Source organism: Cornus florida, unplaced genomic scaffold, assembly GCF_030987335.1.
Source record: "Cornus florida cultivar Cherokee Brave unplaced genomic scaffold, ASM3098733v1 CherokeeBrave_3.0.0_Hap2_Chr03, whole genome shotgun sequence".
In the NCBI taxonomy this organism is placed as follows: domain Eukaryota; kingdom Viridiplantae; phylum Streptophyta; class Magnoliopsida; order Cornales; family Cornaceae; genus Cornus; species Cornus florida.
The window spans coordinates 53903059-53929312 of record NW_026775573.1 but is presented as its reverse complement, the minus strand read 5'-3'; the positions used below and the strand labels follow the sequence as shown (position 1 = coordinate 53929312).

General features: G+C 37.4%; 1 protein-coding gene across 1 annotated transcript; it reads right to left on the bottom strand.

Moving 5' to 3' along the window:
• Positions 1-17271: 17271 nt before the first annotated feature.
• LOC132300556 (cytochrome P450 98A2-like) lies at positions 17272-20233 on the bottom strand. Its single transcript, XM_059797688.1, has 3 exons — positions 19688-20233; positions 18419-18816; positions 17272-18099 (listed from the first exon to the last, which is right to left on the bottom strand). The coding sequence occupies exons 1-3, from the start codon at positions 20172-20174 to the stop codon at positions 17452-17454; spliced, it is 1533 nt and encodes a 510-aa protein (XP_059653671.1). The 5' UTR covers positions 20175-20233; the 3' UTR covers positions 17272-17451.
• Positions 20234-26254: the final 6021 nt, after the last annotated feature.

Genomic DNA, 26254 nt, shown 5'->3' with positions numbered 1-26254 from the left:
TTGTCAAGAATGAAAGCTTTCAAAGCCTACTAGCTCAATTGGGATATAACCAAAGCAATTATCAACTAAGCATGTACCCCACAAATAAATGATAGTGTGCACCTGTGCAAATGTAGTACTCTGGAGTCGAATCTCAAAGCATTCTCATAAACAAGATGATGTGGACCACAAAGCAAACATGAAATCAAACTTTTGAAAATTTTGCTCCTAAATGGCATCCAAAGGCATACAATGAGTATTGAGCTCTTAACTCAAGAAAATTTTAAATTCAAAGAAATATGGGCCTCAAAAGATCAAAATCATCGCTAAGTTCTAACATCATATCACACGCATAGAAAATAAGGTGCAACATGCTAAAACACCCCCAAACTTAATCTATGCATTGTCCTCAATGTACAAAGAGAACGACAGAAAGTGAAAAGATTATACCAGATGGGCATAGCATACAGGACCCGGCAATGGAATGCTCAAGCATTGGAAATAGTACACCCAAACTAAGATTCCAAAAACTTGTCTGAAAAGGTCAAGTCACCCCCTTCAAAGTCATTTGAGCACAGTTGTACCAAGAGAATAAAGTGATGTTCCGGCCTCAACCAATTAGATAACCGATAGAGCAAAGGGACCAGTCAAAGCACTTCGCATTCTATAATGATTTTAGACACCAAACAAATAAGTGAAGAAACCTGAAGGGGCAGGTTGAGATGTTGATTGCAAAAGGGTACCTGGCCAGTTATGTCCAGGTTAAGGAACAAAATCGCCTGGACAATCAAATAAGGGGAAATCTGAGGGTGAACCCTTATAAGGGGTAGCGAGTTCGAGTCATTAATGTAATTCACGGGCGACCCGAAGCTGAGGATGAATCGAAGGAACTAAGACAAACAATTCTTCGGCAGGCTCACAAGATGAGAAGGGTGGGGAACGTGAACACGATCCACCAAGAGGGCGGCATGGCCTTGATCAAAATTAAGATGACTGATTATCTAAGGGTTCAGACCCTGTATGAGGACCCATTGGTGATTAGCTTAATGATGTCAAACTGCTTGATCAAGAGAGTTTTAGCGGATCCAAGCAACAGCGCCAACATCACAACGAATGTGGCATTCGAACAATTATTGGTAGACCCGATGCAAGTCAAGTGTGATACCCCTCGGATCCGAGACATGGGATGATTAGGCCTAGGCCCAAACCCGAGGGAATATCAAACAATTTAAGTATTTTAAAACGAACACAGATGACAAAATGAAATAATAAAGATGGAAATAAAACTGAAAGAACATTTAATTATAAAACCCTCCATGCATAACTGAAAAATAAAACTCCAATCCTCCAAAACTCCAAGGTTATAACTTGGGAATCTATTGGTGGACCCCTAACCAAAAGATTCAACTGAAACTGAAAACTGGAAAAAGATAATGCTAGAAACATCGAGAGAAGTCCTACGTAGTCAGATGGATGTGAGACTGTCCTCGACAAGCACGATCAAGCTCTAAGGCTGGAACCGTCCTGTACCTGAAAAGAATAATGAAGGAGTGGGTCAAACCCACGAGCAAGTTCTAATCTAACTGCAATCCATACAGTGACCCGATACGCAGATACACCGTAGACACCTCACAATATCTATCTAGTCCATACGTATAAATATATCCACACTAAGGGACATTCACTAGTCTATAATAGGGGTCTCAACCTGAATAGAAGGCAACATGCGAATACGCACCCAGAGGTGGGCATGAGTACCTAGACCTAACAGGGTACACCTCAACCTATTATAACCAGCTACGCATCCACTGCATATACGCACCCTAACCAACGAGTCTGAGACTCAAGCTCAACTCGTGGTACCATAAACATATATATAAAGTCCGTCCAAATCCAAGGTATGCAGTTCAACTATTTATTAAACTGACATACAACAAACCAACTAGTTAGTCACTCAACTTATTCAGTTGATATGACTTAACTACCATCCGTTAATCCAGGAAGTCATCCAACTTGGTTACAGCTGATCTGACCTAGTCACAATTAGGATTCGATATCTTTCAATCCATTCCATTAATCCATTAGGTTAGGTTTATGCGTTTTGAGCTAAACCGTCCATAGTATGTCACCGTCCCATACCGCTACATACAATCCTCCATATCCATGTAAATTACAACATATATAACAGTTCAATAATTTACAGACCAAAAACCACCATCCAAATAATTGCAGAAAAATATTTAAAGCTTCAGCAATTTAAATCCAAGCATTTAACCATATAGTTGCAGGAGACGATTTAATAAATCAACAACTAACATCCAGAGCATGCATAGACCAAATTTAATATGTCAGGGACTCCATCATGCATGTGAATAGGTTAAATAATCCTATTATCATCCAATAAATTGCTAAAACAATTTCAGAAGATTGTTTAATATTTCAGCAATTTAAATCCAAGCATTAACCATATAGTTGCAGGAAACGATTTAATAATTCAGCAACTAGCCTCCTAAGCATGCATAGATCAAAATTAATAATTAAATGACCTTATCATGCACTTAAATGCATTCTAAAACAAGTTTTATAAACACATTATATTCGATCAAATTGCTGAAATTTAATTCAACAATTAATCTATCTTCCATTTGTTAACAACATAGGGAGTGTCTTAATTTTTACACTGTTTGTTCCGACAATTTAGAATTAAACCCTAATCAATTTAAGGTCCTAATAACACCCAAATTCAGCCTTCTAAACTCTCTGTGGAACTCCAGACCCAACAGATTTAAAACCCATGCTCCAATAGTAAGCACAGTACGTAGAAAATTAAAACAAATCATAAAATAAAAAAGGGAGCCTGCACCAAAATTTGGAGCAGGCACTTTTTAGAGCATGGAGCCGGCTTTAAACATCATAGAGCCAGCTCTTTTAGATGGGGGAGCAGGCTCCTTCCATTGTGGAGCCGGCTCTCTCCTCTTTGAGAGCCTACCGTCCGTCTGTTCTTCGTTTCAGTTTCCCTGCTTCGTCACTGGGTTACTCCTATCACTCTGTGGGTTTTTAGAACAAATCAAGAAGCCTTATTTAAGCCTAGAATCATCTCCAAGATTTGTTTACAATATTGGAAACAGTTACAGAGTTTAAACTAAACCATTGAACTAGAATGCTTGAAGAGCAACACTGTAAACAATTTACAATATCAGTTATGATCCAACCCATCTGTTTCTCTTCACCCCCGCACCCAGGAGTCTTATATCATCCCAACAACATCTCCACGATCCGTTTACAGAAGATAAAAACAAGTATGATAATTAAAACTACAACAGAGTTTAACATGCTTTACTGAATAGAACTGAAACAATCATACACCACCTGTAAACGTATTTGATTTTCAAGCAACCAGATCATCAACAGAGCATATAATAAACACGTAAGTTTCAATTATTAATTAGTTCATCCCTAGAGATAATCTAAGTGCACAGAACATGAGCCAAGGGAAAAAGGAAGATAAGAACTTGCCTTTGAGTTACGGACTTGAAGTTCTAAATTCCCAGTTTCTGTAGTCTTCCTTGAACTGCTCTGCCAATTCCCCAGTTTCACGCTCTGTTTCTTAGCAGCCCTTGGTGATACAGACGTAACTTAATGTTTTCTAAAACCCTAAACCCCAGTATGTACATGTATATATAGGCTTCAATTTACTCAACCCTATTCCAAGTCTGACTATAAGTCGGCCAACGATAAATCCTAAAACCCTAAATTTAGATAAATAAAATAATTACCCCGTGAAAAATTAAACATTTAAATTAAACCAATTAAGTTAAATAAATTAAATTAAGTCAACTAATCAATTCAAACAACACCAAAACCAATTAAAATAACAATTAAATAAAATCACAATAAATTCAAACATTCCAGTAAGCAAATAATCAATTAAATAAAATAAAATACAATTAAACAAATAAATAAATACCAATTAAATACATGTCACATAGGTAAACAATTAAATAAAATAATTAAACTAAAAAATCACGCAAAAATACAATAAAAATAACAAATAAATGCCGAGACTATCCTTTTTAAAATTAGGGGTATTACATTCTTCCCCCGTAACAAAAGGAATTCCGTCCTCAGAATTCGCTCTTACCTTCTTCCAATATTTTAGGAAACTGCGAGCGAATGACATCCTCCCGTTCCCAAGTGGACTCAGCCTCATTGTGATGACTCCACTGCACACAAACCAAAGGGATAACCTTATTGCGAAGGATGTGATCCCGACGGTCAACAATACGACATGGTGGCGCCAAATAAGTTGCATCCGGCTGCAACTCAATCTCCCCAACATCGATATGCTGATACCGATCCTCATTGCACAGAAATTTTCGCAACATGGAAACATGAAACACGTTGTGGACACGATCCAAAGTATCCGGAAGTGCCAACCGATAAGCAACAGCTCCAACTCGATCCGTAATCATGAATGGATCGACAAACCGCGGAGACAACTTTCCTTTCTTCCCAAAGCGCATAACACCTTTTATAGGTGACACTTTGAGTAGAACCTGATCTCCAACTCGAAACTCTAAAGCACGAGTGCGACGATCAGCATAGTTCTTCTGCCTACTTTGGGCAGTACGCATGCGATCTCGAATAAGAGCAATCTTTTCAGAGGTATCCTTGACGAACTCAGGACCTAAGAATCGATTCTCTCCAACCTCCATCCAACAAACAGGTGATCGACACGGTCGACCGTATAACGCCTCAAAAGGTGCCATCCCAATAGTCTTTTGGAAACTATTGTTATAAGCAAACTCCACAAGTGGCAAATATTCCTCCCAGTAGCCCTTGAAATCCAGAACACACGACCGAAGCATATCTTCCATAATCTGATTCACTCTCTCAGTCTGTCCGTCAGTCTGAGGATGATAAGCAGTACTAAGGTGTAACTCCGTACCTAAAGCCTGCTGAAAACTCTTCCAAAATCCAGATACAAAGCTCGAATCCCTGTCCGATATAATAGACAATGGAATGCCATGTAGCTTCACAATCTCTGAAATGTAAAGCCTCGCCAACTGCTCCGAAGTGTAGTCAGTGCAAATAGGCAAGAAATGAGCTGACTTGGTCAACCTATCCACAATGACCCATATGGAATTATGCCCCTTGAAAGAATTTGGCAACCTTTCCACAAAATCCATAGATATGCTCTCTCATTTCCACTCCGGAATTGGTAGTGGCTGTAGAGCTCCTGGCAGCCTCTGATGATCAATCTTAACCATCTGACAAGTACTACACTGAGAAACAAAAAGAGCAATGTCCCTCTTTATACCTGCCCACCAAAACTGCCACTTCATATCCTGATACATCTTATCGCCTCCTGGATGAACAGAGAACTCAGATTGGTGAGTATCAGTCATCACATCCTTCCTCAAACCATCAGCAGAAGGTACCACTAACCGTCCCTTGTACCTTAAACCTCCATCAGCCCCAATATAGTAGAATGGAACCTCTCCAGAAGCTATCTCTGCAACCTTGTCAATACTCTGCTGATCCGTGAGTTGTGCTTGTAAAACCTTGTGAATGATGGAAGGTGTAACCACCATGCAAGCCATAAAAGCATCCGATAACTCATCCACACTCTTCAAAGCATTCCACTCAGTAATGACTAGAGCAAAAAGACTACCAACAGGTCGGCGACTGAGTGCATCCGCCACCACATTCGCTTTCCCTGGATGGTACTGTATAGAAAAATGATAGTCTTTTACAAACTCCAACCACCTGCGCTGTCTCATATTCAGCTCCCGCTGAGTGAACAAGTACTGCAGACTCTTGTGATCACTAAATAATCTGAAGGACTCACCCAACAGATAATACCTCCAAATACGCAAGGCAAAGACCACTGCTGCCAACTCCAAATCATGTGTTGGATAATTAAGCTCATGAGACTTAAGTTTCCGAGATCCATAAGAAATCGGTCGCTCCTCCTGCATCAATACACATCCAAGACCCTGCAACGAAGCATCCGTGTAAACAAGATACTCTATCCCGCTCTGCGGAGTAGCCAGAACCGGTGCAGAAGTCAGCTTCCTTTTCAGTTCATCAAAAGCTCGCTGACAGTGTTCATCCCACATGAACTGTACACCCTTCTTGGTCAGATGAGTGAGTGGTCCTGCAATCTTGGAGAACCCCTGGATGAATCTCCTGTAATATCCTGCCAGACCAAGAAAACTCCGAATCTCAGTAAGTGATGTAGGCTGTCCCCACTCAACCACCGCTGAAACCTTGGCCGGATCCACTGCTATCCCCTTTTCTGACACCACGTGACCCAGAAATTTCACCTCCCACTGCCAAAATTCACACTTCTCGAACTTGGCATATAACTGGTGCTCACGAAGCGTCTGCAAGACTATGCGAAGATGTATAGCATGATCGTCCTCCGACCGAGAATAGATCAAGATGTCATCAATAAAGACAATAACAAATTGATCCAAATAAGCCCGGAAGACTCTATTCATTAAGTCCATGAATACTGCAGGTGCATTAGTTGTCCCAAACGGCATAACACGAAACTCATAAGAACCATATCTCATGAGAAATGTTGTCTTAGGAACATCATGCTCCCTAACCCTCAGCTGATGATACCCAGAACGCGGATCAATCTTGGAGAAGTATGTGGCTCCCCTTAATTGATCAAACAAGTCATCAATCCTGGGTAAAAGATACTTGTTACGAATCGTAACCTTATTCAACTCCATGTAATCTATACACAGACGAAGCGTACCATCCTTTTTTTTCACAAACAGAACCGTTGCTCCCCAAGGTGATGTACTCCTACGAATAAAACCCTGGCTGAGTAACTGCTGAATCTGATCCCTCAGTTCTCTCATCTCCACCGGTGCCATCCTATAGGGTGCCCTAGCAATAGGCGCAGTGCCTGGAGCTAAGTCAATCACAAAATCAATCTCTCGACTAGGTGGCAACCCTGGAATCTCCTGAAATACATCTGGGAAATCCTGTACAATCGGTATGTTATCCAATGGCACCGTAATCCCCTCTTCATTTTCCTCCTCCACATAGAACAAATAGGTGCTACTGCCCCCTTTAGAACGTGGCATAGCTACTACATACATTTTCTGACCAGGTATGGTAAAAATAATAGATCTATCAAAACAATCAACTTGAGCATGGTAGTGAGACAACCAATCCATCCCAAGTATCACATCTTAAGTGTGCATGTCCAGGACCAGTAGATTGGCTAGAAATCTGAGTCTGCCAATATCTAATGTCACAGGCCCATCACTCTCATGTATAATAGCTGTATCACCCAATGGTGTAGAAATACCCTGAGGTCTAGTGCATACCCTTGTCCTCATCCTAGATAAAGTAACAAAAGTCCTAACTACAAATAAGTGTGTAGCACCTGTATCAAATAAAATACGTCTATGCAAACCATGAATAGGAAACTTACCCTCAATAGTCTGAGGTGCCTGAACATCCTATGGCATGGGGTTATACACCCTGCCATAGTGCAACTGCTGTGGTGCCTGTCCCTGAGTCTGCAGCGGTGCCGGTAAAGCCAGATGTGTTTGTCCCTGAATCCGTGGAACCTGTGGAGCTGGTAGAGGCACTGGAGCCTTCTGTCCCTGCTGCACATACTGTCCCTGTCCCTGTCCCTGTCCTGCTTTAGGACACTGCCTGGTGGTATGACCATACTCTCCACAAGTGTAACAACTACCCTGGAAAGTACCAAATGGCCTCCTCTGTCGGTTAACTTGTGGCTAACCCTGTCCTGCCTGTGGTCCTCCATTCTGTTGCCTCTGAATAGGTGCCCCATTTCGGTGAGCATCTGAACCACCCTTGTGCTTCTTCCAAGGCTGTTGTCCCTGGAACTTGTCTTTGTCATTCTGCCGGTGACCATTGCCATTCCCTTTTTCAGCTGACTAATTAGTAGAGTCTTTATCACCCCGCTTCTCACCACGAGCTTGTCTGATGTCCACAGTCAACTGATACTGTTGTAGAGCGGTGCCTACCACCTGAGCATAGGTAGTATAGGCTGGACTACCTGTAATAGCTCTCTTGATAGACCACATCAGTCCCTTGATGAAACTATTACGCTTCTTCTCCTCTGTATCCACCTCCTCCGGTGCAAAGAGAGACAAGCGTATGAACTGCTGCTCATACTCCACCACTGTCATGTTTCCTTGCTGCAGATTTAGAAACTCGGTCTTCATAGCTGCCCTGACCGCATAGGGAAAATATTTCTCATCAAAGCGAGCACTGAACTCATCATAAGACAATGTCATCCTTTCCTCTAAGGTGGTAACTGACTCCCACCACTGTAGTGCATCCCCAACTAGCTTGAAAGTAGCAAGCATGTGCTTCTGAACCTCCGTGCACTGAACCAAACGAAGATGACGCTCAATGTCCTGCTTCCACTGGTGAGCTGTTCTCGCATCAGTTGAGCCTGAGAACACAGGTGGACTCCCCTTTGTGAAAGAGCTCCTAGCCTTTCCCCAAGAATCCGTCTGAACCAATGGTACTGGTACAGGTGCCTGCTGAACCTGTGGTTGGTTCTGGAGTGCAGCTGTTACCCCAGCCTCTATAGCCCGAGCAAGAAGGTCATTGAGGTGTGGAGGAATCTCTGGATCTCTGACCCGACCTTGAGCTTGTTGAACTTCCTCCTGCTCCTCCTGAAACCCTGGCATTTGCTGCTCTTCTTCCATTTGCCGACGTTGTAGACGTTCCTGCTGTCTACGTGCCGCTCTCCTCTGTCGACTGTTCATGTTCTCTCCTCTTCCAGTGTTAACCATGCTGTTAACATAGAAAGACAGATATCAGTACGAGTTTAAATGAACCGTAAAAGAATTCAACGAATCCTAAACATGAGCTCTATATAAAAAAAAATGCTACGCGGAAGTCTTAATACGAAACGTCCTAGAGACACTTGAACCTGGAGTGCTCTGATACCAACTGTGATACCCCTCGAATCCGAGACACGGGTTGATCAGGCCTAGGCCCAAATCCGAGGAAATATCAAACAATTAAAGTATTTTAAAACGAACACAGATGACAAAATGAAATAATAAAGATGGAAATAAAACTGAAAGAACATTTAATTATAAAACCCTCCATGCATAACTGAAAAATAAAACTCCAATCCTCCAAAACTCCAAGGTTACAACTTGGGAATCCATTGGTGGACCCCTAACCAAAAGATTAAACTGAAACTGAAAACTGGAAAAAGATAATGCTAGAAACATCGAGAGAAGTCCTACGTAGTCAGATGAATGTGAGACTGTCCTCGACAAGCACGATCAAGCTCTAAGGCTGGAACCGTCCTGTACCTGAAAGAATAATGAAGGAGTGGGTCAGACCCACGAGCAAGTTCTAATCTAACTGCAATCCATACAGTGACCCGATACGCAGATACACCGTAGACACCTCACAATATCTATCTAGTCCATACGTATAAATATATCCACACTAAGGGACATTCACTAGTCTATAATAGGGGTCTCAACCTGAATAGAAGGCAACATGCGAATACGCACCCAGAGGTGGGCATGAGTACCTAGACCTAACAGGGTACACCTCAACCTATTATAACCAGCTACGCATCCACTGCATATACGCACCCTAACCAACGAGTCTGAGACTCAAGCTCAACTCGTGGTACCATAAACATATATATAAAGTCCGTCCAAATCCAGGGTATGCAGTTCAACTATTTATTAAACAGACATACAATAAACCAACTAGTTAGTCACTCAACTTATTCAGTTGATATGACTTAACTACCATCCGTTAATCCAGGAAGTCATCCAACTTGGTTACAGCTGATCTGACTTAGTCACAATTAGGATTCGATATCTTTCAATCCATTCCATTAATCCATTAGGTTAGGTTTATGCGTTTTGAGCTAAACCGTCCATAGTATGTCACCGTCCCATACCGGTACATACAATCCTCCATATCCATGTAAATTACAACATATATAACAGTTCAATAATTTACAGACCAAAAACCACCATCCAAATAATTGCAGAAAAATATTTAAAGCTTCAGCAATTTAAATCCAAGCATTTAACCATATAGTTGCAGGAGACGATTTAATAAATCAACAACTAACATCCAGAGCATGCATAGACCAAATTTAATATGTCAGGGACTCCATCATGCATGTGAATAGGTTAAATAATCCTATTATCATCCAATAAATTGCTAAAACAATTTCAGAAGCTTGTTTAATATTTCAGCAATTTAAATCCAAGCATTAACCATATAGTTGCAGGAAACGATTTAATAATTCAGCAACTAGCCTCCTAAGCATGCATAGATCAAAATTAATAATTAAATGACCTTATCATGCACTTGAATGCATTCTAAAATAAGTTTTATAAACACATTATATTCCATCAAATTGCTGAAATTTAATTCAACAATTAATCTATCTTCCATTTGTTAACAACATAGGGAGTGTCTTAATTTTTACACTGTTTGTTCCGACAATTTAGAATTAAACCCTAATCAATTTAAGGTCCTAATAACACCCAAATTCAGCCTTCTAAACTCTCTGTGGACCCCAGACCCAACAGATTTAAAACCCATGCTCCAATAGTAAGCACAGTACGTAGAAAATTAAAACAAATCATAAAATAAAAAGGGAGCCTGCTCTAAAATTTGGAGCAGGCTCTTTTTAGAGCATGGAGCCGGCTCTTTTAGATGGGGGAGCCGGCTCCTTCCATTGTGGAGCCGGCTCTCTCCTCTTTGAGAGCCTACCGTCCGTCTGTTCTTCGTTTCAGTTTCCCTGCTTCGTCACTGGGTTACTCCTATCACTCTGTGGGTTTTTAGAACAAATCAAGAAGCCTTATTTAAGCCTAGAATCATCTCCAAGATTTGTTTACAATATTAGAAACAGTTACAGAGTTTAAACTAAACCATTGAACTAGAATGCTTGAAGAACAGCATTGTAAACAATTTGCAATATCAGTTATGATCCAACCCATCTGTTTCTCTTCACCCCTGCACCCAGGAGTCTTATATCATCCCAACAACATCTCCACGATCCGTTTACAGAAGATAAAAACAAGTATGATAATTAAAACTACAACAGAGTTTAACATGCTTTACTGAATAGAACTGAAACAAACATGCACCACCTGTAAACGTATTTGATTTTCAAGCAACCAGATCATCAACAGAGCATATAATAAACACGTAAGTTTCAATTATTAATTAGTTCATCCCTAGAGATAATCTAAGTGCACAGAACACGAGCCAAGGGAAAGAGGAAGATAAGAATTTGCCTTTGAGTTACGGACTTGAAGTTCTAAATTCCCAGTTTCTGTAGTCTTCCTTGAACTGCTCTGCCAATTCCCCAGTTTCACGCTCTGTTTCTTAGCAGCCCTTGGTGATACATGTGATACCTCTCGGATCCGAGACACGGATTGATCAGGCCCAGGCCCAAACCCGAGGGAATATCAAACAATTAAAGTATTTTAAAGCGAACACAGATGACAAAATGAAATAATAAAGATGGAATAAAACTGAAAGTAACATTAATTATAAAATCCTCCATGTATAACTGAAAATTGAAACTCCAATCCTCCAAAACTTCAAGGTTAAAACTCGGGAATCCACTGATGGACCCCTAACCAAAAGTTCAACCGAAACTGAAAACTAAAAATAGATAATGCTAGAAATATCGAGAGAAGTCCTACGTAATCAGATGAAGGTGAGACTGTCCTCGACAAGCACGATCAAGCTCTAAGGCTGGAACCGTCCTGTACCTGAAAAGAATAATGAAGGAGTGGGTCAGACCCACGAGCAAGTTCTAATCTAACTGCAAACCATACAGTGACCCGATACGCAGATACACCGTAGACACCTCACAATATCTATCTAGTCTATACGTATAAATATATCCACACTAAGGGACATTCACCAGTCTATAATAGGGGTCTCAACTTGAATAGAAGGCAACATGCGAATACGCACCCAAAGGTGGGCATGAGTACCTAGACCTAACAGGGTACACCTCAACCTATTATAACCAGCTACGCATCCACTGCATATACGCACCCTAACCAACGAGTCTGAGACTCAAGCTCAACTCGTGGTACCATAACCATATATATAAAGTCCGTCCAAATCCAGGGTATGCAGTTCAACTATTTATTAAACTGTCATACAATAAACCAACTAGTTAGTCATTCAACTTATTCAGTTGATATGACTTAACTACCATCCGTTAATCCAGGAAGTCATCCAACTTGTTTACAGCTTATCTGACTTAGCCATAATTAGGATTCAATATCTTTCAATCCATTCCACTAATCCATTAGGTTAGGTTTATGCGTTTTGAGCTAAACCGTCCCTAGTATGTCACCGTCCCATACCGGTACATACCATCCTCCATATCCATGTAAATTACAACATACATAACAGTTCAATAATTTACAGACCAAAAACTACCATCCAAACAATTGCAGAAAAATATTTAAAGCTTCAGCAATTTAAATCCAAGCATTTAACCATATAGTTGCAAGAGACGATTTAACAAATCAACAACTAACATCCAGAGCATGCGTAGACCGAAGTTAATATGTCAGGGACTCCATCATGCATGTGAATAGGTTAAATATTCCTATTATTAACCAATTAATTGCTAAAACAATTCAGAAGATTGTTTAAATATTTCAGCAGTTTAAATCCAAGCATTAACCATATAGTTACAGTAAACAATTTAATAATTCAGCAACTAGCCTCCTAAGCATGCATAGATTAAAATTAATAATCAAATGACCTTATCATGCACTTGAATGCATTCTAAAACAAGTTTTATAAACACATTATGTTTCATCAAATTGCTGAATTTTAATTCAACAATTAATTCAACTTCCATTTGTTAAGTGCCTTAATTTTTACACTGTTTGTCCCGACAACTTAGAATTAAACTTTACTCAATTTAGGGTCTTAATAACACTCAAAATTCATTCCTTGATCCCTCTGTAAAGTTCCAAATTCATTCAAACAGTCTCCATGCTCCAACAGTGAACATAGTATGTAGAAAGTTAAAAAAAAAAACCGTAAAATAAATCAAAATAACAAGGGAGCCTGCTCCAGAATTTGGAGCAGGCTCTTTTCCAGCCTAGAGCCGGCTCTAGGACTCCCTAGAGCCCGCTCCACTTTGTTGTGGGAGCCGGCTCCCACTTCCATGGAGCCGGCTCTCACCTCCTTTGAGAGCCTTTGTCCCCGGTGCGTGTTTCAGCTCTTGTGCTCCTTCTCCGACTTATTCCTAACCCTCTGTTAGTTTTTAAAACCAAACTTAGGTGTCATATTAATCCCCAGTAGCATCCCAATGGCTTGATAACAACAATTAAAAACAATTACAGAGACTAAATTTGCTACCGAACTAACCTGCGTTAGGAACAAAACTGAAATTATAATTCTATTCCAACCTCTCTGTTTCTCTTCACAAACTGATCTTAGGAGTCTTATAACATCCCATTAACATCCCTAGGGTTTGTTTACAGAAGATAGAGGCAAGAATCATAACCAAAACTCAACAGATTTTTAATATGCTTTAATGAACAGAACAGGAAGCACAATACACGAACTATAAACAGATTTGGATTCAATGCAAACAAATCATCAACAAGCATACATTGAACACATAAGTTTCATTTACTAATTAGTTAATCCCTAGAGACTATCTAGGTGCACAGAACACGAGCCAAAGGGAAGGAGAAAGAGAAGAACTTGCCTGTGATTTCAATCTTGAAATCCCTGTGTCGTCTCTAAGTTTTCCGGCAATTCTGAACGCCGCCAAGCTTCCTATAACTCAGTCTCTAATCCTTACTCAACCTCCTTGGTCCTCTCTGTACACTTCCTCTTAAGCCTCACTCTGTTTTCCCCACAACTGCTCTCTGTGTCCCTCTCTGTATCTTGGGTACGTGAATAGGGTTTTGTTTTTCCAACCCTTGATACAGAGTAACCATATATATATATAGGCGTAAAAACATAAACCCTAATCCGTGTTTAATCAGAGACAGAGCCCTAATTCTAAACCTAGTCGGCCCATGAAACTACTTTTGTTACGGCTTACTTAAACGTGAAATTTCCAACCCCAAAGTTAACTGTAACTTAAAGCAGAATTAAATGGAAAAAAAAATTACATAATTAAATCCACTTAACTAATTAATTTCAATTAAAAACCCAATTAAATAATTAAAAACACTTAATTCAATTTAAAACACATGACACATAGGTAAACAATTACATCAAAATAATAAATAAAAATAATTAATCCAAATCCAAATAATCATGCAAAAATACAATAAAAATAATAAATAATCCAAATAATCATGCAAAAATACAATAAAAATAATAAATAAATGGCGAGACTATCCTTTTAAAATTAGGGGTATTACAATACAGACGTAACTTTATGTTTTCTAAAACCCTAAACCCCAGTATGTACATGTATACATAGGCTTCAATTTACTCAACCCTATTCCAAGTCTGACTATAAGTCGGCCAACGATAAATCCTAAAACCCTAAATTTAGATAAATAAAATAATTACCCCGTGAAAAATTAAACATTTAAATTAAACCAATTAAGTTAAATAAATTAAATTAAGTCAACTAATCAATTCAAACAACACCAAAACCAATTAGAATAATAATTAAATAAAATCACAATTAATTCAAACATTCCAGCAAGTAAAAAATCAATTAAATAAAATAAAATGCAATTAAACAAATAAATAAATACCAATTAAATACATGTCACATAGGTAAACAATTAAATAAAATAATTAAACCAAATAATCACGCAAAAATACAATAAAAATAACAAATAAATGCCGAGACTGTCCTTTTTAAAATTAGGAGTATTACATCAAGCCCACAAGGAACCCTTGGTAGGTTTTGTTGGGAAATGAGCTGAACCCATTGGAGTTGTTGAGCTACTAGTATGTGCTCTACGAAGAAACTTGAAGGAAAACTTTTTCATAGTAGATGTTCATCCTTCCTACAACCTCCTGATGGGGAGGGGGTGGATCCACCGTGTACAAAGCTTCTGATCCACCTTGCACCAGGCCATGAGATGCTTAAGCCTAGATGAGAGTGAAGTAATTGACATTCACGAAGACCAAGCAGCAGCAAATGAATGTTATGTGGTAACACTTAGGGCCAGTGGGAAGGGCAAGGCAATCGCCCATCCTACAAGCTCAAAAAAAATCTAAACCTAAAAAACTTGCCTGAAACTTCAGATTTGTGTTAATAGATTATCATGTATTTCAATTCTTGGAAATTCCTTAAGTGTAATGATAACTTTGGTCAAATAAAGACTTGCAGTTTTTGCTAATGTATTTTTTGGCAGATCCCACATGATTAAACTAAATTCAAGAAGCATGTTCGTGCAATACTTAAGTGCATTGAAGTTTTACTTTGTTTAAGTGTAAATTTTACATTCTTAAGTGCAAGTCTTACATTATTTAGCAAATGTTTTACATTACTACAGTTACCATTTTACTTTGCTTAAGTACAAGTTTTACAATATTTAGTAAAGCAAGTTTTACAATATTTAGTAAAGATTTTACATTATTCAGTAAATGTATTACATTGTGGTTCTTAAGGGTATTTTAGTCTATATGTATTTATGAACACTTAAAAGTAATTTATTTGTAATTATTTTTGCCTAAACTATTTTTGAGTATTTACATTATAGTAATTAAGACTTCCTAGAGGTTTTTTTTTAATTAAATTAATCGTTGATGTATTAATAATTACTTTTGCCCAAGTTATTTTTTCATGGGATACTTTTTTGATTGTTTACATTTTGGTAATTATGGTTCCCTAAATTGTTTTAAATTAGATAGGCTAGGGTTTGTTTGTGAGGAATAAAACCCATTTTGATTTATTTTGATAGATGGCTTGAATTCTTATATACAGGGACTAGTAAAATTAAGGTGCCAAGTACGTGATGAGAAATGATTGTTAATTGAAAAAAAAAATTATTATAGTATAACATTTTCTGCATTATAATAAAAAGTTAATAAAAAAAATATCATACATCTAACATCATAACCATACAAGCATTCTTCTCGTGATATATTATTTTTTCTCCTCATGATACATTATTTTTTGTCCACTGAATTTTGCGATAATAATTTTATTTAGGTTGGTTCAATTTTTAACCTAGTGATTTAGTTAATTTAGTTAATGAGAGATTTATTGAATGACAAGCATTCTTCTCGTGATATATTAGTTTTTCTCCTCGTGATACATTATTTTTTGTCCACTGAATTTTGCGATAATAATGTTATTTAGGTTGGTTCAATTTTTAACCTAGTGATTCAGTTAATGAGAGATGTATTAAATGACACTCATTGATAAAAATATGGTACAGGAAAAAAAAGAAAAAAAGAAAAAAGAAAAAAGAAAAAGGAGATTAGCAATTACGCATATGAAATTAGTAAATAGGCAAATGAAATCACATCAATGTATCAGTTGATTAGAACAAAACAAAGACAAACCATTCAAGAAATGATTTCATAATTCCTCCCGTTTCTATCATTTTTTCAATAGCCAAATTAATAATTGAAAAAAAAAATTTGAAAATAAATACTCAACTCCCTTAGTCGAATACAATTAATTACTATCAAGTTCAAACCTCAAAATTCATAACAAATTTAGAAAATAGTGTCAAAATTAGATTGAAAGAAAAGTCAAATCACAAAAACCATTACATACATTAGAAAGCTAGTAGATGAGAGTAAAAATAAAAATAATTAGAGAATAGATAAAGCCAGTATTGTGATTTATTATTTATAAATACCAATTAGCTCTCAATTTCAGTGTTTAGTGTCTAGCAAAAATGAAGAATTTAATAAAGATGCTTCTAATTAATTACATGGGGCTATTACAAACTGTTCTTCTTTTAGATGTTCTTTATTGAACCTAATAAATTAACTAAAGTAGCTGAAGTAATGTAAATTTTTTGGTGAGTGTTAGGCACTCAAGAAGTTGAAATATTCATTACATATACACACAAGCATATGTATTAGACCGGGAGTGATGGTTCCTCCAATTCAATTTTGAATGTGCTGCATCAAATTACTCTAAAGTAATTCGTTATTTGGTTCGTAATCCTTTGTTATTTGGTTCGTAATCGTTTTCAAATGAGTGATAGTGTTAAACATCTGATTACACCTGATTCATAATGCCTTTTCAAGTGACTTATACTATTAAACACCTAATTCATAATGCTTTTTCGAATATCTCCAAACCGGAGATGAAAGAGTGAAAAATATAGAATTCTACTACATAATGCTCGAATCAAATTATAGTTGTACAATGACACTCAGACATAGGCCTGTGTGAACTACTGGAAAAAATTCAGTGGCAGGTCCAGCCCAATAACAGCGAAACATTGCCCATTAAAAAATAATAATAATAACAACAAACATATGAAATTACATTTCCACACGAGTCACACGTTTGTACATGTGAGATGGCAGCCTCGGAGTGGGGACCACTTGTATTGGGGTGCTCATATAGGTGACCATTCCTGGACTCGCACCCATATTTATCTCCTCTGGCTTTAGCCCATTTGGTGGAGCCCAAGAAAAATGGTGCAGAAGGTGGCCCAACATGGAAGTGACCAAATTGATGCCTAATTGTGCTCCAGGGCAAACTCTCCTTCCAGCACCAAATGGTAGCAAACGAAAATCACTTCCCTTCATGTCAACATCCTCCTCAAAGAACCTTTCGGGTCGGAACTCTAATGGGTTTTTCCATACTGTTGGATCACGGGCTACGGCCCAAACATTAACAAGTACAATGGAGCCCTTAGGGATGTCATAGCCTCCAACCTTGACATTGGCATTGGCGCGGTGAGGGAGCATAAGCGGCGTTGGTGGGTGCAACCGTAGCGACTCCTTGACCACACTTCGTAGGTAGGGAAGGCTTGGGAAATCAGATTCGGTTAGCACGCGTTCGAATCCGATCACTCGATCCAGCTCCTCTTGGGCCTTTTGTAGGACCCTAGGGTTCTTTATCAGCTCCGCCATGGTCCATTCCACAGATATTGCTGTTGTGTCCGTTCCTGCAACGATCATGTCCTGGTCCATACAATAAAATTAACTTTAGTGTTTAGTAATAACAATAGTAATGCTAATAAGAGTAATGATACTAAATTCTAGAGTCTGACTCATCTGTGAGTAATAACGATCACCCACTTAAATAAAACAGTTCGACACATCTAACTTTAGAATTGCTTATCATTATTCTACTAATAAACAAACAAAATTAAGTATTAGACATCATTGGAATATTAGTCCAGATAGTATGATCTCTTTTGCCTCAAATAGGAATGTTTTGAGTCTTCTCAAAAACATGCCAAGAAAGAAAGAAAGACTATGAAAATGGCCTATGACATACCCAAAGGAGGCCAATAATAGTGTCCTCACTAAGATCATATTTGTCCTGAAGGGTAAGCAATGCATCAACAAAATGTTGTTTGGCTCCGCCGGTCTTCTGGCGGGTGAGGGTGTGCTCTTCCATGATTGCTCGAGTGATGCGGTCCCTTTGTGTCCCGTGCTTGAGAAAGGCCTCGTTTTCTAGGGGGAACATCCACCGGAGCCACGGGATGTGCTCTGCGATGGAAAGGGAAGCACCGAGCTTCGTTCCGTTTTCAACATTGGCCTTGAAGTCCAGCCCTTGCTCGTCCATCACCCCATCATCGTTCAGGAACCGCTTTCCGAATGCAAGCCTCGTAATGTTGTTGACAGACACTGCTGCTAGGTATTTCTTCACTAGCAAGCTCTTCCCCATCTTATCTGCATAATTTCACATCATGGACATAAAAAAGTTTCCTTTGAGTTGGTCATCTCTCCATGACATTATCCATATAATCATGCAGTATAAATCTATACATATCAAACATGCTTTTGTAAACAATTCTACTGTCTTGCTTTATATTAATATGGAGTAAGTGGGATTATTCAATATTTACTCCCCTCATAAAAACTGTTTACCTTTACCTATTTTTAACTGTTTTGAAATAATTCTCTCAATTCAAAATATGTGAACGGAAAGGGTATATTTGAAAAATTAATTCCATATCACTATAATAATAATATATATATATATATAACTTTCCAAAAATAGACATGGGACAGGGAGTATTTTTTAAGTCTGGCAGTTAAAATTTAAATTCATGGTCTTGCAAATTAGTACTTCATGACTGTATAAGGATATAATTGTAAATTCACAAATATACACACACTTTTAATCATTTACAGCCACATTTATTCCATCGTGGTCACGGGGTGCAGTTGGATCCAATTTTTTTCTTTTTTAACTGTAGCTAATTTTAGCACAACCAATATATATATACATATATATATATAGTATTAGCCCAGCTTACTAATAGTCTTAGTTGTGATAACGATTACGGTCGTGTAATGGATTCAAACCAATATCAGTATAAATTGGTCAAATTCGTCAATTCATACTGTTTAATGGTATCCATCACTTGAAAAATTACGAACCGGTGATAGGTCGCGTACCGGGCTCCAAACCATGATCTTGGTTTACAAACCAAATACGAAATACAACTATATATATATATATATATATCAAATATTTTCAGTTATACATACGCATATATGATAAAAATGATATGAAGAAGGAAAGGAAAACACAAACCAGGACTAGTGCAATCTTTGTGTATGGACTCCACCATAGCAGTGACCTCATCTTCTCTGATGGGTCTGAGAGCTTCGAGCCTCTTCAGAGAGAAAAGCTCAAGAGTACAAACTTTTCTAACTTTCACATAGTGAGGCCCATAGTCGGCCCATATCAGGTCCTTCCCGTCTCTGCTCATCCGAGCTGCGGACCGACTCCGGTGTCTGTCTGCCAACTGTTGGTCATTATGTTTGAGAACTTCTTCAGCTAACTTCGAGTTGGAGACGATAACATAATGCCGAGACCCGAACCACACCGACATGATGGGACCGTAGGATTGAGACCACTCGGCGAAACACTGGAATCTCACCGGTTTGATGTCGTAGAGGTTCCCTACGATTGGCCATGGACGTGGGCCAGGTGGAAGCTTGAACCTAAGTGTTTGGTATAGCTTGTATGAGAGAATTGGGATGAAGATGAACGTGAGAAGAAGAAGAGAGAAGTCCATGAAGAACAGAGACGTACAGAGGCTGAGTGCTGTTTTGTGGTACGGGGAGAGGTGAGGAAGATGGAAGATATAGGGAGAGAGTGGGTAGGTACGGGGCATTTTAGTCCGACGGCTAGACTTTAAAATTATTATACGATCCACATTGCTACACTTGTTCCTGTTCAATTCACTCGTTAGAAAAAGTTGACTAAGAGTATAATAAGACATAATAAAAAAGTATATTATATAGAAAGAGCTTTGAATCTTTTTGTACCGTCTCGACGAGTCAAAATATATGATATTTGGAAAAAATGGAGTTAACTGATATGTTGACGTGAATACGAAAATTATTCTTCATTTGGTAAAATAATTTTTACTATTTTTAGGTGTCATTTGTTTCCATGCTTCCTATGTTGATGGGCCCTTAATGCTTCCCATATTTCCGTGCTTCCTATGTTGATGGACTCTTGATGCTTTTGGTGTGCTCTAGCCTCTACTGCTGCACTATCTAGTCTTTAGTCTTATTCTTTATTCTGCTTATTGTGTTAATAATGGATCAGTTGACCCAGTTCAAACTCGAATGAAAAGGTAATTGGGTATAAATGAGTGAGTATATAACATTATTTAATAGGTTGAGCTTTAAGATAAAAAGGTAAGCGCTCACTCGTTACAGTTAGTATCAGAGTCAGACTCAATCCTTGATCCAGTGTCACGCCAAGCGTCCGACCCAAAAGGCGTCCGAGTGAGCAAGTCCAAACAGGTAGAGTGGCCCAAGCCACAACGAGGACATTGCAAGTTTGAGTAGAAAAAAATGTAACAAAAGTCATTTGTCTCAAATCGAATCCAAATAAAAAAATAATTAAGTATAAATGGATGAATATGAACTTTTAATTAATAACTTAAATTTTTAAATAAATAAATAAGTTTTCATCCATTACAATAATTTCATGTAAAATATATATAAATGGAGGTTACTAGTTATTATTATTATTATTATTATTATTATTATTACTACTATTACTACGTTTCCTTCTTCTTGTTATTATCATTATTATTATTATTATTATAAATCAATGAAGAATGGTTTTGTGGGTCCAAAGGTAAATAATACCTGTCTAGTCTATGACCAAAATCTGGCCTATTAATTCATCTGATTTCATGCATACAAGCCTGCAGAGGGTGAATCCCAATTCGGAAAGAAAGCTGCTTCCTCTTGTAAAGGATCCAACCACGATTGAGTTTTGTTTGGTTGTAGGGATGAAACAAATGAATAGTAGGGAGAGGGGGATGGGTGAATGTGTCTTTACCTTTTGTTTGATTGAATAAAATAAATAGTAAAAATAATAAATATGGTAATATTATTTTTTATTTGGTTAAAAAGAAGGGAGGAATGGATAGTATCAATACATTCTCCTTAAAGTAGTATGATTTAACAAACAAACTTTTGAGAAGTGTGTTTTTTTAAATAAAAAAAAAAAAACTCACACATTCATTTGCTCATTTAAAAATTCAAATTTTAACTATTTATTCTGAGAGGTAAAAAATGTACTAGTGAGTTTGAGAAGGTTAAAAATGTAAATTACTTATTTGTGAATTATAATTCTTCTTTCCCTCTCACCATCCCCAAATTTGGACAAACAGAAAAATGCAAAATGAAATATTCCGTGTGATGTTTTGTTTCCACCTTTCTCTTCCTTTCTTTCAACCAGAAACATCGAGGGGGTAGGTAGCACAACCAACTTGTGGTGGAAATTAATTTCGTGTTTCCACGGGACTGCTCATCCGTCCTTTTCGTCCTTCATTCTGACAAAGTTAAGTCATGAATAATGTGGGCGAGATAACCCAAATTTAGGTACGAATATAGATGACATCCATATCAGGTTCAACCTTTTTATTTGGTTAATAACATTTTGTCACCCCTGTTTTTGAGTAAATAATAAATACGGAGTTGAGTCCCAAACCACAACCAAAGTTACGTTTTTTTTTTTTTTTTTTCAATGTGTGTTGAATATTATTTCAAGACATGTTTCATCACATATATTTGTTGCAAAATATAGATGGCATCCATAGCAGGTTCAACCTGTTTTTTTGGGTAAGTAACATATTGTCACCCCTGTTTTGAGTAAATAATACTTAAGGAGTTGAGTCCCAAACCACAACCAAAGTTACGTGGTTTTTTTTTTTTTTTTTTTTTTTTTTCAATGTGTTGAATATTATTTCAAGACATGTTTCATAATATATATTTATTGTAAAATTTTTGAAAATAAAAATATGAAAATATATTTGGTAAAAAAATATTATAAGTTTGAAATTTAAACATTTAGTTAAAAAAGTCATTTTGGATTTTTTTTTTTTTAAACATATTTTGCTACCGTGCGAAAGTACCAATTTAGTGCTTTCAGTTTTAACCTCTTTTTTGAAAACGCTTCAATAGTATTCAAATTACCAAACACCTTTCGTACTTTTGTTTCGCTACAGTACATTGTTTAAAGCAAAAAAAGGATTACTAATTGTAGTTGCAGATGTGATTGGTTGAAAAAATAAGTATAATTAATACACTCTCCTACTTTTACGAAGCATTAAAATTTTAATTTTATAAAACAATATTATCCTCTTTTGTTTATTAACTATTATTCTTTCTCCTCCTTCAATAATGTGTTTATATATATAACATATATATGTATATAGTTGATATTCTATCACTGCATTATTTCTTTCCTCTTTCTTTTTTTTTTTTTTTTTTTGAATTGTCTTTAAACGGATTCATTCTTTCCTCATTTTTTTTTTTTTTTCAATGCATACTTTTTTCTTAATTATTTTTTTTATTATATCAAAATCAATCATTTATCTTTGTTATAATCTATAATTATCTATCACTCATCAAACCATTTTATTATATGTAAGTGTGATTCCTATTACCACTATACTTCTCTATTTCTCTTTATTAAATCATTCATTTCTATAATTTAAAAATAACAAAAAGTCAATTATACAATTTTACTTCAACTAAAATTCAATAAGTGTGATTATCCCATCACCACTATACTTTTGTCTCCCTTACTCTCTTTACTAAACCATTCACTTCTATCTTTTACAAATAAACTAAGACTAAATTATACAATTTTACGTCAAAGAAAATTTAATTTACTTCAATTAAAATTTACAGTTATGAAAATTCACATCTAAAGTATAAATAAATAATATTTAATATATGCAGAATTCATCATCAATAAAAAAGACTACTGAAAAAACGAAAAAGGAAAGAATGAATCCGCCTGTTTAAAGACAATTCAAACGTAGAAAAAAAAGAAGAAAAAGATTTAGCTATATACAGTATATGTTTTATATTTAGACACGGAAGAAAAGAGACAATATTAGTCAATAAATCAAATAGGGTAATATTGTATTATAAAATAAGATTTTAATGGTCCATAAAAGTAGAAACACTGTATTAATTACCAATCACATATGCCACTGTTGAAGGACAATCGTGTACCGCGATTGCAATTAATAGTCCTCAAGCACAAAATACCAAATAAAAGCGGTTGCCAAATAGATCCTAACAAATAATGCTACAGTACACTATATGAAGTACGTGATACAGTTCAATGTGAGGTCCAGCCCAATACAATGAAGATTTGGCCCATTATGTATCCATGTAAAATTACAAAACAAATAATACAAAAAAATAAATAATTAATTAATTTTATTAATTTAGAAAAAATGACTCTTTTTAAATTAACTACATTATGACTATTTTACATTAATTATTTAATACAATACACATAAAAAAAACATACACAATAAACCTTAAATAAATAATATATAATAATTATTATACACACCATCATACAATATCATTTTTGCATATTATATTATTATTAGCTCACAAAGCCAACATTGTCAGGCACCACTCAAGTCGCCATATGTGTAGTGTCTAAGTGTTAGCCCCTTGACGGTTGTCCAAAGGAAGACATGGGCATTTCAAGGCCATGCCATGTCTTGGGTATACATTGGCTTTGGTTAGACAGCCATGAGGATGCTCGGTGGGTTGTCAGCGTGCACAAGATGCTCAGCATGCACACAGGATGCTTAAAAGGATGCTCGGCGTGCACTGGGGGTGCCCAGTGTCATTTTCATAAATATGGCGAAAAGTGAAACTTGGAGTTTTGACTCGGAATCTTTATGGGAGGTACCTTGAGTCCATAGAAGCTGGTTGGCGTAGACGGCACTTGATTTGGATGTTGGGAAGGGTCTGAAAGGCCTTTATGACTCCTTAAGCATGGGTGATGTTTACTCCTGTCAAAGTGCTGATTTTCCTTAAGACTATACTAGGGGGGTCTGTTGAGTACATCAGTTGGGCTATAGCATGGCTTGCTTAGAGGGCTTAGCCAACGTGTATGGGCACGTGTTGCACCACTCCAAGATGGTTGCACAAGAGGGGAGCATCTAAACTAATGATGGGCAAACAAGTGTGCACCCGCGTGCATGGGCGTGTAGCCGTGGGCACACGAGGGTTCGAGTATGGCGCACATGGATGGGCACCAGTGTATGCACCGACTTGCAGCAGCGCGCTTATGAGCATGCATGGCTTGGCATCAACATACGCACCGACGTGCACTCAGATTTGCACTCGGGCGTGCATGGCATGGCACCCCGTGCACTCAGAGACATGTGGGTGTAGAATGGTAGACTTGGCAAAGACTAGGTTCACAAGGTTGGCTCAAATGTTGCTAAAGTATGGACCACACAAGTCATGGCTTGCGGTTACAAGAGATGGTTAAATGGGCTTAGTGGGCTCAGTTGGTTGGGGGAAGTTACTAGCACTTCCCCACTCATTATGGGAAGTGGGGGTGTGCTGATTAACTTCCCATGCAGGTGGCACAAATCTGAGATGACAACAAGCAAGCGGTTGGAGGTGGTTTCCTCCACTATGCAGAGTGCAACTTCTTGTGGGATATGTGGCATGAGCAGAGCATGCCCACTACATAGCAGTTAGGCTTGTCAACTGCATTGTAGTGCTAGCATACTTAGAGGATGCCAGCATGACCCTAGATGGATGGGGGTGTCATCCATCATCTTAGTGGGCAGTTATGGGCAGTTTTGAGAGTGGCCTATATAATGCTAAGGTGGGCTTTGTAGAGGGGATAGATATGAGGGTGTGAGCCTTGGTTCCTTGTACGAACTCATGTTCCTTTGTAATATGTTTAATATGAGTAAAGGTTGGGGCTTGTCCCTATAAACTGTGTGTGCCTTCTTTACATTTCTATATTGTGTTGTGTGTTGGCTAAGACTTGGTGGCCCCAAGTGCCATTACAGAGGCAAAAATTTGTGGTGTGATTTAGCCCTATAACACTAAGTATACCATATGTAATGGGGCTCGCAAGTGTGTAATCCGCACAACAGACACATTGCTTCAACATAGAGAGGCGGAGGTGGGGCTTAGGTGGGCTTAAGTCTCCCAAATTTTTTTTTTTTTTAGTATAGGTATATTTAGCCCAATGTCTTAAAAAAGAAAAAATTAGTAGTAATATTACTCCCCAATTTTAACTCATCCAAACAAGCTCAATATTTAAGTCATAATTTTAAAACAAAGGTCCAACCAAATAGACGTAAGCCAAACAAGTCCTAAACAATTACTAAGCCAAAGCACAGAGAACTCTTAAATTCCTAATCTTGCACAAATTAGAAAGCTCGCTCCTTCTCTCCTTCTAAAGTCTAACCCTATTTCTCTAAAATTTTCTAACTCATTAATCTTTCGATCCCCAAGTCTCCCTTATTTAATATTAGCTCTACATTAACAATTCTTGGATTCGCCCTTGCAGTTGTAAATATTATACAAAGTTGGCTTGCGCTGGGCATGCTCTAACCCTGTTTTTGATCAATTTAGGAACTCAATATATCAAGGACGGATTCAGAAATTGGGAGCTAATATTTTTTTGGTTAAGTTAATATTAGTAATAATTTTTTTTAAATTTTTTATTTTAAATTGGGCTAAAATTGAGTATAGCAAATTTATATATATATTTTTGGGTGGGCTCCTGGATCCGCCAGTATATTCATTGCACACACACTGTGTATTAGGACTGATGATATCCTCC

Bases quoted from the DNA above. Each gene is read 5' to 3' on its own strand.
- LOC132300556 (XM_059797688.1), bottom strand. From the start codon at position 20,174: ATGGACTTCTCTCTTCTTCTTCTCACGTTCATCTTCATCCCAATTCTC. The intron at 18,817-19,687 runs GTTTGTGTTTTC...GAAATTATGCAG, and splicing joins CAAAGATTGCACTAGTCCTG to ATAAGATGGGGAAGAGCTTG. The intron at 18,100-18,418 runs GTATGTCATAGG...TGTATGGACCAG, and splicing joins CTATTATTGGCCTCCTTTGG to GACATGATCGTTGCAGGAAC.